At 36.1% G+C, this 12,906-nt stretch overlaps 1 protein-coding gene across 1 annotated transcript in view; it reads left to right on the forward strand.

Annotated features, from left to right (window-relative positions):
- The window catches only part of AVEN (apoptosis and caspase activation inhibitor), a gene marked incomplete at both ends in the record, with an annotated part of 86,100 nt that overhangs the window by 17,555 nt on the left and 55,639 nt on the right, over positions 1–12,906 (forward strand). Inside the window, one exon of the mRNA XM_079536853.1 lies at positions 3,982–4,156. Within this exon, the coding sequence (XP_079392979.1) occupies positions 3,982–4,156 (175 nt within the window). The remainder of the gene's footprint in view (positions 1–3,981; positions 4,157–12,906) is intronic.

The following is a 12,906-nucleotide window of genomic DNA, read 5'->3' on the forward strand; positions in this document are numbered from 1 at the left end:
AAACTGGAAGAAATGCTAACAAAATCAGTAAGGAAGAAAGTATAATAATGCCTGATAGCTATATAATGGGGAAAAGGTAGTTGGCTCAAAGAAAGATAAACTGAGCATGTGTTGTTTGTGCATTCCTTCAAGCTGTTGCAGAACATTGTAAGCACCAATGGAGATTAGACATTTAATTTTTTTTCTTACAAAGTTAATAGAACTAAACAGGAAGAAAGACGACTATAAGCAACTCTTCCTAAAGGTAGTAAATAGAAAGCCTCATAGAAAGTTTTAGAGAGCCATAATGGAAGCTCTGACTTCTGATGCACTGCCAGGCTTTTAAAAGGGCTGCGAGCTCAACTGTTCTCGTTGAGTGTTAGTGCTTAATGTGCTAGGACTGCCTGCACTTATGGAGAAGGGTGCTTGAGTCATTGAAGCAGAATGTGGGAGGTCGGAGTTACACTTTCTCCATTGTGTGCCTCAGCCTTGGTTTGATTCAAAACACTCTGGGTTGCAGGAGGTGCCCATGTCCGACCCCAGGGGAAATTGCTTGTTCAGAATAATGTTTACTTCATTTTGACACTTTCAGTTCTGGAACATGTGCATCTACGTGTTCTTGTCTGTAACAAATGTCAAATAGAAACCTTGCGTTCTCATTTTTTCTCACTTACATATCTTCCCCAGCCCTGTATGCAGATCCAGTGTCTAAAGGAGAGTATACTAAAATACTCTTAGAGACCTACGTGCTGAGCATTTTACTTTCCTTCAGAAGGAAGGTGGAGTTGTATGCTATGGTAAATGGTAAAAATATGTCCTTGCAAAAGACCCCAAATTGTGCAAATTCTTGTACACAGTAGCCTAGTTCTTTTGGTGTTGTGCGAGGGACCGTAATTAGCTTAGATATAATCAGAACACACATCTTAAAGACAAAACAGTCAGAAGGTTTCCTGGTTTTATTTAACTGGATTTTTGTACTGTCACCAAAATTGCAATTAAATTTGCAAATGTTAGTGCATGCAATGCTATCTTAAGTGGAGCAGGTGAATATTGAACTTGCTGTTATATCATCATGCATAGTAGGACTGAGTAGTTCAAATTTGCTTGAAAGTGTAAGTTTTTCTCCTTATCTATGTAATATTGTTCTAAAGGTTATATTTGAGTTGACTTCAAGAAATTATTTCAGCTTGTGTCATTTGTTATTTGAGATTGGGAAATGGGGGAAGGTGAAGCGTTTTGTTTCACTATAGATAGAAGTCTGCTGTGTACTGATTAAAATTAATTCTCAGTAATGGTAGCTAAGGCAGATAAGGGGAAAGAAGTGAAGATTTATGATTATTTTTGTTTCTGAGGTTGTTACTTTAGATGGTAGCTGTCTCATAAGAGACCGCAGAAGCAGATTATTTTCTGAAGCTTCACTGATGTGTCTGAATGTCGTTGATAATCCATGATTTTAATGATGAAAATACATCTTTAAGTTGTTTGAATGTTGAATATTCAAGTATGATTATTTTCAGTTTTATCCTGTAGCAGGACGGTGCATTATGTAACATTTTGGAATATTTATTGGGAGAATTAGGGGTATTTGTATTTGAAGTTTATACAATTCTGAAGCAAATCTCAGGTTAGTACTGAAGGAACTAGACTGCACAGAGCCTATTAACACTCTTGGGAAATTGTGGTTTGTTTCTTAAAGTTCAAGTTAATTCAAATTCAAATTAACTGCTAAGAAATACGATTTACTTGAGGTGAGCATTATAGCTAATAACAGAATGTGAAAAAGAATTCTGCCCATCATTATTTTGTATTTAAGAGAAAGCGTTTGAATCCATATTAGTTTAGTGGAAGCTTGTTAAGAAGGTGATTCTCCTGTTCTGTTGTTGATGGCTGAAAGAAGAGTGTCTTTTAAACAGATCTGTAACAGTACCACAGCTGACTTGGATGATTCTGATCTTTTCTTTGAAACAAAAAGAAAGTACAACACAAATTCATCTGTGTAGCACTATTCTTGCTTTCACTTGTGAATTGTATCACCTCTCAGTTATTTCAGGCACAAAATTCCATAAGGCTTCAGTGGATTATAGCAAATCATTTGATTTGTGGGAGAAGAAAAAGAAACAAATCCATTCTTATCTTAACCTAAGTGAATTTAGCCTTTGTTCTATGGAAATTGTAGCTCTCGGTCAGTCCCCAGTAACGCAGTTGTGACTTCACCCTCTCACTCATGCAACCAGCCATTTGTTCACAACTATTTTAGTATCTCTATCTGACAGAGAGATAACATCTCTTTTTCTTTCTAAAAATTACACAGAACCAATGAGAATGCACAGAATATTTTCCCTTTTGTCAGTTTTTTGACAACTGGGAATGTATCCTGTATGATTGCTTCTAATCTGTTTTTCTGCTCTTTGATGATTTTAGCATTGCTTCACGCTGTTCCTAAGCAGGAGTGCTGGAACGCTGGTGAAAGAAGCTTGTTCTGTGAATATAAGTGGATTGTTTATATTGAAGCCATTATTCTAGTTGTGGTTTTGTTACTTGTATGATGTGGCAGTTTGTCCAGTCTTGTACCAGCATGTAATTCTACAGTACTGTGCTTAAAAAAAATAAAACCTAGTGTAGTTTTAGAGACACAGTAACTATTTAAGGCTGTAGCAATTTTTCTGCACAAGATGTTGTAGCTCTTCACTTACAAGGACATTTGTTTGATATAAAGAATTGATCTTCACCTTTATTTCTGGATTACACGTGATTTAAGCTATCAAAGCCAAGGTCCTCCTTAAAGCAAGTGTCTGATGATGAGCTATAAGGGCATTTTGGTTTATGGATATATAATGACTTACAAAAAGGTGACTTGACTTTAAAATTGTTTTATACTGATGAAGCTACTTTAAGCCATGCTGACAAACTTGTATTTAACTGCTCTGGTTACAGAGAATGCACTTATTGTTGGGACAGCAAAATTAAATTTTATGGCAGCAGTGCATTTTGGTTTGTAGAAGGAGAGATGAAGTGAAGGTGAGGGAAAGAGAGGAGCTGTCAGTAGGAATGTTTGAGGCACACAATGAATCTCCTCTTTCTTGACTCCTCTTCTCTACTTCTTGAGAGCTCTAGGCCTCCCTCTGCAGAACGTATCTTCTGCTCAGATTCTTCAGCTACTCTAGGTTCTCTTCTTGCCTATTGTGCTCTCCTTCCACTATGAAGGAAACTTTTCTGTCTGTGAAGCAATGGTTGTTCTAGACGAACTACAAGCTGTGGAAGAAGAGCTTACTTGATGCAGGGGAGAGTTTTCCATGGTGGTTAAGTGCTTTGGCAAATGCTTGAATCTTACGTTGACTCTCTCATCAGTTTTCCCTTCAATCCCAGTGTGTTGTAAGTATTTGGGCAGGTAGATTGACTGCCAGCAGTCTATTTAATTTTTCCTTGTGTATTTCAATAAAATGGTTTTCATGAAGGAAATGGATTTGTTTAATTATTCCATATTACTTGTGTTCAGGCCTCGAAGGAAGTTGGTTAAAATAGAAATTATTACATAGATAAGCCTGTCTGTGCTTTTGTTCTGCAATATTTGTTATGTTGGCTTTGTTGAATTTCACGCAACAAACATCAGACACTTCACTCAGTTATCATCTGCATCACTGCAACACTTGGGTAGAGATGCTGTGACTAAATTAGTAGTTCTGCTCCCCCGTGGTATCAGGAAGCTGTTTGGTACACGCTTCCAGAACAGGAGGGACAACAGCAGTATTTGGCACCAGCATCACTGCTTGACCCCTATAGGAAGATCTGCTAGGTAGTTTGAATACATTTCAGGTGTTACATGTATTTCAGCAATGTCGTTGCACCTCATCTAAAATTTTGATGGGGTGACACTTACCAAGGCTGATTTGTCTTTCTGGAGTTGAATTCTGTGGTTGTAGTTCATTGTGTTTGTGACTATCTAAATACTGAGCTAAATGCTATTGAGTTGTAATGGCTTTGCTGTCTGTTTAAATATGACAGGTAGAGGATGATGATGATACTGAATCACGAGAGGAGGAAGAGGAAGTGAAAAACTACTCAAGAAGGAAGATTGTTTCAAACTGGAACCGCTATGAGGATTCAGAAAAAGGGGGACAGGGAGAATGTGGAGAATCACAGAGAGGAACAGACTTCAGTGTTTTACTTAGTTCAGCAGGTAAGCGTTTTGTACTCCATATAAAATTCTTTAGTTTTGCATCTTGAAATATTGCTGTTTTTCTGGCTCTCCTCCCTTGATGATGAAAAAGGAGCTTAGAATACTGGGTAAATCTGCCACTGATCTATTCAGAAGTCTCCATGGGCTACAATGAGTCAAGTACACAGGGAGTAAAAGAGTGCTGCTGTATTTATAGCCTTGTTGTGAAACTGTATGGGTCTGAGCACATGCAGAATGCAGTTATTTTGAGCTTCTTCTTGCTCACAGTGAATTCTTAGTGATCTCAGCCATTAGGTTGTTTTCCAGAAAACAAAAAAGGCTACCACAGAGACTAAAAACAACAGAGCAGTCAAACAGCTGTTTGCTGTTGTATGTTTCGACAAGGATTTGTTATCAGCGCTCTACAGATGTGTGCTTGAATAGCAAGTATTAATCTCTTTGATTAAAAAAAAAGATCAATTGTTTTCTGCTTTTTAAAGGAGATAATAGACTAAAGAGGTGAAGGTACAGGCTGTACTGGATCATATTTATTTATTTTTAGCAATACATGTGTAGCACATGTACAATTTTGGGCAATTGCACAAAATGCAGTTTCCTAAAATTATTTTAGAAACCCTTTATGTGTCATTGTGTTAGAAGACTGTTCAGCAAAAAGCTACAGAGAGCGTTTGACCTTTTTTGTTTTCTTTTTCTTTCTTCTTTTTCTTGGTACAACTTAGACCTGAGAGATTTCAGAGTTTCCACATACTTGGATTTTTCATTCACAGGTTACAGGGAAAAATTAATACTTCCCTGCATTAAATAAATAAGGTTCAAAGGTTTCCTTCTGTGTGTCAGAATCAATTTCTGAAGCTCAATTTTTGCATGAGTGTTGCAGAACTGGGCCTAAATCACTGGTTTTAATAGTACGATTGTGGCATGTATATTGATCTCTCTGGATGGCGTGTTGCACATTAAGCAGAGTGAGAGTCAAGAGATCTGGTATGGACCTCTGTGTTGGATGAGTAAGATAGCCTTGGGAGGAAAGATATTACAACTCAAAACTGTTAAGAGACCTGCTGTGAGCTGCATAGCTGCGTGGTGCCATGCATGGTACTTTGGAACTGAGAATATAACAAAGTACTGTTTACTTGTAGTAACTTGCATTTCTGGTAAGTGAAGGTCCAACACAATTACCACCAATGCATTTATTTGACTTTCTGTTCTTTGGATGCTAAAAGTTGAGATCTTGCTAGTAGTCTTATTTTTTAATACTAAATCTTTCTTTTGGAATGTATTTTACCTTCTTTTAGGTAGACGTGTTTTGAGGGAGTTGTATTGTGTCTGTTCTTAATGTTAATACAAACTGATAATTAACAGCAGGGAAACATAGTACTTGCTTTAAGGGAGAGAAGAGGAAAGTGCCTTCATGTAGCAATAATACAGATGTTTTGGAGTTGCATAAAAAGGGATGAACATCATGTGTAGTTCAACTCAGCTCAATTGTGCATTTGATTTCAAAAGTGCTCCAGGTTTTAGCTGTTTTGAAGTAAAATAGGATAATGACCTAGCGAGTATGATTGCCTTCTTAGTGCACCATCCTTTTTATTATCCAATGATTTCTGCGTTGTTAAACCTACAATTTCAGCAAGTTCCATCGAATTAAAGATGTTGTGCTTTACAGAGTAATAAAAATTTATTTGTAGCCAATTGGATGCAGAGAAACTGAGGGCATTAGAAACTTGTGTTGCTGGTTTTATACCTGTTTTTAAAAAATGAGTTGATTTTCTGAGCGCTAATGCTCCTCCTTAGCCAAGTTAATGATTTTAGCAGTGTCTGTCTGATCATATTTCTTGAACTCTTTTTAATTCCGATATCTCATTATTTTGTTGCTCATAATGTAAACAATATAGTCTTCAATGTGTCAGAACTTTCATATGATATGTTTTTAGTTACACTCGTCTAGAGATGTTTCTCTTATTTGAGTTCTTTGTGAGGTTAGGTATTTTTGCGAATTACTGAATAAACTTGAATTTTTATCTACTGAATAAAAACAAATTGTTTTGATTCTTTGAAAAGGTTTATGGTTAGGAAAGCACTGTTTCACAGCTGTACAGCCTTCAAACATGAAGTAAATATGTTCTTAAATGCGTGGTTTAAATCACAGGTTTGTTTTTCTTTCAGTTAAGACTCATTTTGATATCTATACTTTGCAAAACTGATTTATTTTGCTTTAGTTTTCCTACTTCCAGTTGTTTCCTTTAAAAATATATATATATATATCATTGTATTCTGGTGTGAAATGAGAACATCTTTCACCATACATGCATACTGAAGAAATGATTGTGATATAAATATGTTAACTGGATGAATATGAAGGCAAGATAACACTTGTAAGTAACGCTTATAGGAAACAGTTGCAGAAATAGAAAGAGAACCGTGTATTGAATATTCTTATATGCTTTTGAACAGGAGTGTGAATTGAAAGAATGGTTACAAATATTTTTTTATTACTTAATTTTTCAAATGAGATGTCACTATTTTGGTCTGGTACAAATTTGATGAGTTCTCAGCAGTGAAAATCTGACAAATTTACTTGCGTTATTATACTTACGTTCTTATAATATTTGGAAAGTGAGCAGATCATACATGTGGAAAATACATTTTAAAACAGTCTCCTTAGAATTAGAAATGGGTTTTTGTTTCCTATCTACAATGAGCTAATGTAGGTAACTCTGCAAAGGTAGGTAGCATAAAGATATCGATAGATGAACAAAGCCAGCCTTCCCTGAAGTGGGAGGATGTGTACCTTTCTAAAATGAATACTTATGTAAAAGAATGTGAACTCTTGCTTTACAACATTTATTTTGTGGTTAACTCTTTGTCATTCTCAGTATGCCTGGGTTACTAGATCTGTGTGTTCTTTCAGAATCATGGAATGTTTGAGTTGGAAGCGACCCCTAAAGGCCATCTAGTCCAACTCCGTAGCTCGCTGCAGTGAGCAGGGTCACCTACAGCTAGATCAGGTTGCTCACAGCTCCATCCATCCTGACCTTAAATGTTTCCAAGGATAGGCATCCACCAGCTCTCTAGGCAACCTGTGCCACTGCTTCACTGCTGTTACCATAAAGAACTTCTTTCTTATATCCAATCTTCAGTTTTAAACCATTTCCCCTTTTCCTATCACAGCAGACCCTGCTAAAGAGTCTGCCCCCTTCCTTCTTACAGCTCTCCTTAAGATATTTAAAGGCAGCTCTCAAGTCTCCCTGGAGCCTTATCTTCTCCAGCCCCAGCTCTCCCAGCCTGTCCTTGTAGGGAGGTGTTCCATCCCTTGGATCATTTTGGTAGCCCTCTGGATGCACTCCCACAGGTCCATTTCTCTCCTGTACTGAGAACATGTAGAATGACTTACATTATATAATTTATGTGCATGTTCAAAAGATGTTAGGAATGTATCTCCACTTCAGTTTTTCTAAGTTCAATACTCTGGGTCACTTATCGTTTTCAAATGCAGGAAAAATTAGCCGTCCCTGATGTCAGGAGGTGCATCGTTAAACCATTTTGACTTAATTATAGTATCTAGCGTAACAGTTCAAAGTGAAATAAATCAACAGAGCAAGTTGGTTGTTAGAATTTTTTGTAGTTCTTACTGACAGAGGAATAGGGCAGCATTAGAACTGATTACTTGATACTGTGTTTTCTTCTGTGACAGTGAATGCTAAGATATCAATGCTTGCTTGTTAATTAAAAGGGAACCTTAGAAAAAAAAATACACTGAGTTAGACAGGTGACATAGTGTACTGTATTATGCACAGATCTTTACCTTCTGTACTGCATTACTGTAGACCTGTTTTCAGTCTTTCTTACTTTTGGGTTCTAAGAAGGTTATTTTAATAACAATTTATTTACAACCTTCTTTGTACTTGTAAGTTTAAGTGTTAATTTTCTGTAGTCTGTTAATTTAAATACTACATATCTTCCTGTTGGCTGATGCAAAGATATTTCTATTGTATGAGACTTAAAATATGGCTCCAGCTTATGGGAAGGCTGTAATATATTTAGTTTAGTATTAGGAATGTCTTCAGCCTTCATGGTCTTCCTCCTGATATTTAATTAGACAATCTTTTTGCATGTTAGTCAGTTCAAACTGGTGCAAAGCAGCATGGTTACAAAACATTACTGATCTTGTAAAAATAATCTTTCAAGTCACATTTCAAGTTGCTTCATTTCTTTATCTGTTTTCTTGTGGAAGTGCTGTGGACTCTTGTTCTTATGGTTTCTTTGGTTTTGGGTTGGAATAATTTTATTTGTAGTGGTCTAAGAAGAAGCTTGCATCTCTGATTTTGACTACTATTAGGACATTACTGTTCAGCATTTGAAAGTTGCTCAGTGAATCCAATTCAATTGCAAAAAACAGCTAGGGAAGTACTGGGGAAGGAATGGAACTGAAGTGTCATTTTTTTCTTATTTTTGAAAGCTTAGAAAGGTCTTGCAATTACTGTTAATAAACAATAATATAATTGGTGCAGCCATTTAAGAATCCTTAGGTAATAGCTCAGATTAAAAACCTGTTCCTAAGCTCCAGCAGGTTTTGCCACTAATTATGTACAAACTCTGAATTCTGGAAGCTTGTAGCTTTACCAGATCAGGTTTCATCTTTCCCAGAATGAGGCAAAGTGTACAACCCTCATCCAGCATGATGTCAAGGTGCTGGCTCAAGGCAGAGAAATGCTTATAGTTTTTCAAAGTAAGAGTTTATAAAGGCTTCTTTTTTCCATAGGTTCTGCCATAATAATAGAAAAACGTTCCAGCCATTCTTTGACTTTTTTTTTTTACTTTTTTTTTTTTTATATTGGTATGAGAGGAGAGTGAGGAAAAGTTACCTGAAGCAAACCATTAGTGTGGAAAACTTTGGGCTGAAAATGGTCTTAAGCAAGATCTACTTGGTGGCTTTGCTAACAGCTGATATCACTGGCTACACAGAGCTACTTTGTGTAAAAGTAGGGTGATACTTCACTTCCTAAATTATTTTATTTCCTTTTTTTTTTTTTTTTTTTTTTTTAAGATTTTATCCATCCATCAGTTAACCTCATATGTAGCAAAGTAACCTTTCCCATGTTGCTTTTGGTGCCTAACAGGTAAACTACAAGACCAGTGTAAGCCTTCAGGGAATGTCTTGAATCAATTCAGTAAAAAATGCTGTTGAAGCATAAAGAACAAGAGAACTGGAAATGATAGGATAACTTCACTTTGCTAGAAGAATCTTGCTATGTTTAAAGAGCTGTCCTCATTTTTTTGATGGAGTGTCCCAAAATAGGTTTCAGTCATGTTTTTTTTTGGTAGTGAGAAGATGCCTTAGGTTTAAAAATAAGATCCTGAAATCTTATTACAGATTTGATTGTTTTCATTTAAACATGATGCACTTTACAACTACAACAACCCAAAGCTGCCAGCATACGTGCTTCAATAATAGTGTACCAAGTTGCAAGGTATGATAACTCATAGATGAAAAAAATTACGTTTTGGATGTGATTCTTTTCCCACTTCTGGGCCGTGGCTGAATGATTCTGCTGAATTTAAATGGTAAGAAAGAGTAGGGCTGTGTAGTTCAGACAAAACTGGTGGAATGATTTTGGTGTTGTAAGAATTCATGTTATTTCTGAATGCACCTCGCACTTGGAATGGTGTAAGAAATGTGGAATTGAACCCCAAAGGGTAGCATAGTAGAAGTTATAGGAAGTAAGTACATGAATTTGAGCTGGTTACTTTCCATTCCCTAAAGCACTGTTCTGTCTTTGCAAACTCTTGCTTTTGGACTTCTTTGTATAATTTTGATAAGTCTATTGCAATATATTCCTGTAATTTCGTCATCTTCACTGAGCTGAACAGAAAATGTAGTGCAAAGCTTGTGCTAAAAAAGGGGTTTCTTACAAGTTTTCTATTCAAGGGATATACTGGCAGAGGTTTTGAAGAATACTGCAGCATATAGAGTAAACTAGTTTTCTTATTTTCTGTGCTAACTGTGCTCACAGAAATGATCAGGCGTGGTTCTGATTCTAAAAAATGGTCCTGTGAGTTGCAGAATTCGAGGGAACGGTTGAAAATCAGTTCTCTTTCTGAACTGCCTTACTCAATGTTTTGGATTCTGTAGTGTATGTCAGGGTATTTGATTGTCAAGTTCTACTACTTTTTGTTTTGTGTGTGTGCTCTGTGAAATGGTTTATGTCCATGTGTCTCCATATAACATTATTTCCTGCAAACTTTCCATTTTTCTGCTGTTTTTCACTTGTGCAGTTTTACTCGTTGGTCAGCAAGTCCTCATCAGGAAGAATTAAGTGGCAAAATTCTGTTATTTTGTACAAGCGTTACAAGCGAATAAATATTTATGTTGTAATTCTTGATCCTTGAAAGTTTATATGAAAAACGACTTGTAAAACTTCCTTTTAGAAATACATCTGCTATTGACATAATTCTTATTAACCCCCCCCAATTCTTATGTCACTGAAGCAGACAAAGACAGGCAATAGATATGGCAACATACAGAGAAAATGAGACCTTTCGTTTTAACAGAAAAGAGATTTAAGAAAGGCAGAAACGTTGTCATTCTATGTGCTGATAAGCTCCCAGCCGTCCTATGGAATATAGCAGAAGAAATGCACAAAATCCTGCAACTGCATAAAGATGGATTGCCTCTGTTTTTGTACAATTGAAATATCTAGACTGAAGAACAAATTGCTGCTTATCAGCTCTGAGAACAACAGCTCTGTGCTAAAAATAATAAGATAGATTTATTATTATTCTTGTATGACTTTATGGCTGTGTTTGGAACAGATGTATTTTCCACTAGGGCCTCTTATTTTAACAAAAGTTCAACGCATCCAAAGCTTGATGTCCTTGCCATTCAGCAGTTGCCGTAGCACACAGAGGTATTATCTGCTTGTTATTTATTAGTGGCAGGTTACTAATCTTGACTGAAAGTTACCATGATACAGTTGTGGACTGTTGGACACTTGAATATTCCAAGAATATGCACTTTTGAAATAAAGAATTCTAGGCATGTGCTTTACTTGCATTTTTCTCGTGTTGTACTTCTCTTCCTCCTTCATTCCATAAGTGTTCTCTGAACTTCCCAGATGTGCTTCCTGTCTTGATTGTCCTTGGTAGACCCATTCCAGCACTTAAGAATATTCCTTTTCTTTTTGGTGATACCATTTTCCTTTGGACATTCCTTATTCAGAATGATCTTATTTCCACCTACAAAGCTTTTTGCTGTGACTGCTGTGCAGTCTGTGTAGGCAGTTTACAACTTCAGCCTTACTAATAGACTAGAGAAGTACTGCAATTTTACGTACATGAAGATAGAGATAGAAATCTTGAAACTGAGTGAAATGCTAACTCTCCCTCTCCACCCTTGCTGAAATAGCTTTCCCAGCTGAAAGAAAAACCTTCCTTGACAAAGACTTGCAGTAAAATTACAGGACTTGGCATCAGTGTAAGATGATTATCCATCTGCTCAGTACTTCCTCCTTCACTGTTCGTAACATTACTAACATTACAGAAATTCTTTTTTTTTATTTTTTTTTTTTTTTTGTTCTAATCAGACAAGCTGTCCTTTTTTTTTTGTCTGAACTAAAAATAGGAAGTGCCAGATTTTAAGTGTTAATTGCATCTTATTGATAAATGTATTTTCTCGTAATGGATGATCTGTACTTATCCATATATGTCTTCATATCTACAGTACCCCACCCTGCCCAATGTGTATATATATAATCAGAACTATGTAACTGACACATAAGGTAATCCTAATTCTTGAGTACGTATGTATTTTTTGCTTCAATATTCTGATATTTCAGAACTATTTAGTCATACATTTTGTCTGCGGTAGTATTGCAAAACTACTGATAGCTCATAGAAGGAAAAAATGAATGGTGTTGATGTTTTTGAAGGTGGTTTTTTTTTTTTGTTTTGTTTGGATGCTTTATGATTTAGAATCAAACAGGGTAACATTCACAGATTAAAAGGGTTACATTTTGTTCCCATGGAAATCAGTGTGGCAAACTTTTCTCATTCTTTTTTTCTCATTTTTCACACTTTACACTCATTTTATAAATTCCATATTTGTGGATTTGACGTTCTCTGACCAATATAGTTCTCAAAACACTTGCCTTAATCTTTTGCTGCTACTGTATATTGACAGTGATTCCAGTGAATTGAGTTTAGTTATGCTTTGGTTATGAAATCACAAACCAGTTACTTCAAACATGTAACAGTTTATCCTTATAACTTTTCTTGCTCTTTTCATGTCCACTAATTGAAAGCGGAGGCTTGAGAGCTTTATGAAAATGTCTATTTGATTGATTCACTGTTTCTGTTTTTTAATCATGTCCTTTTTTTAATATCCCTAAAACTCAGTCTGTACAGACTAGGCTTTATATTGCTCATTATGTTTGCTGTGGTGTCATCTCTGACTTTCTTGCCAGAGAAATTCTCTAACCAAAAAGATAATTACTCTGACTTGTAGATTGATAGTATGCTTAGCACCTCCTGCCTTTGCTTTTCTAAATTCAGTATGTTATTGCCCCTACATTCCATCTTCTCTCCTTATTGCTTACTTTCTGCCTCCCTCCCTCTGTATTATCCTTTTACTCTCTGATTTTCTTCCTTGGCATGTATTACTTTTTATTTCATTCTTCCCTTTTATATTTCCTGTTATACTGTTGATTCTGTTGAGTCTCCTGAATTAGAGCAGGGTCCTGAGCCATTGTTACGTT

The sequence above is a fragment of the Tetrao urogallus genome, assembly GCF_951394365.1.
Source record: "Tetrao urogallus genome assembly, chromosome: 6".
In the NCBI taxonomy this organism is placed as follows: domain Eukaryota; kingdom Metazoa; phylum Chordata; class Aves; order Galliformes; family Phasianidae; genus Tetrao; species Tetrao urogallus.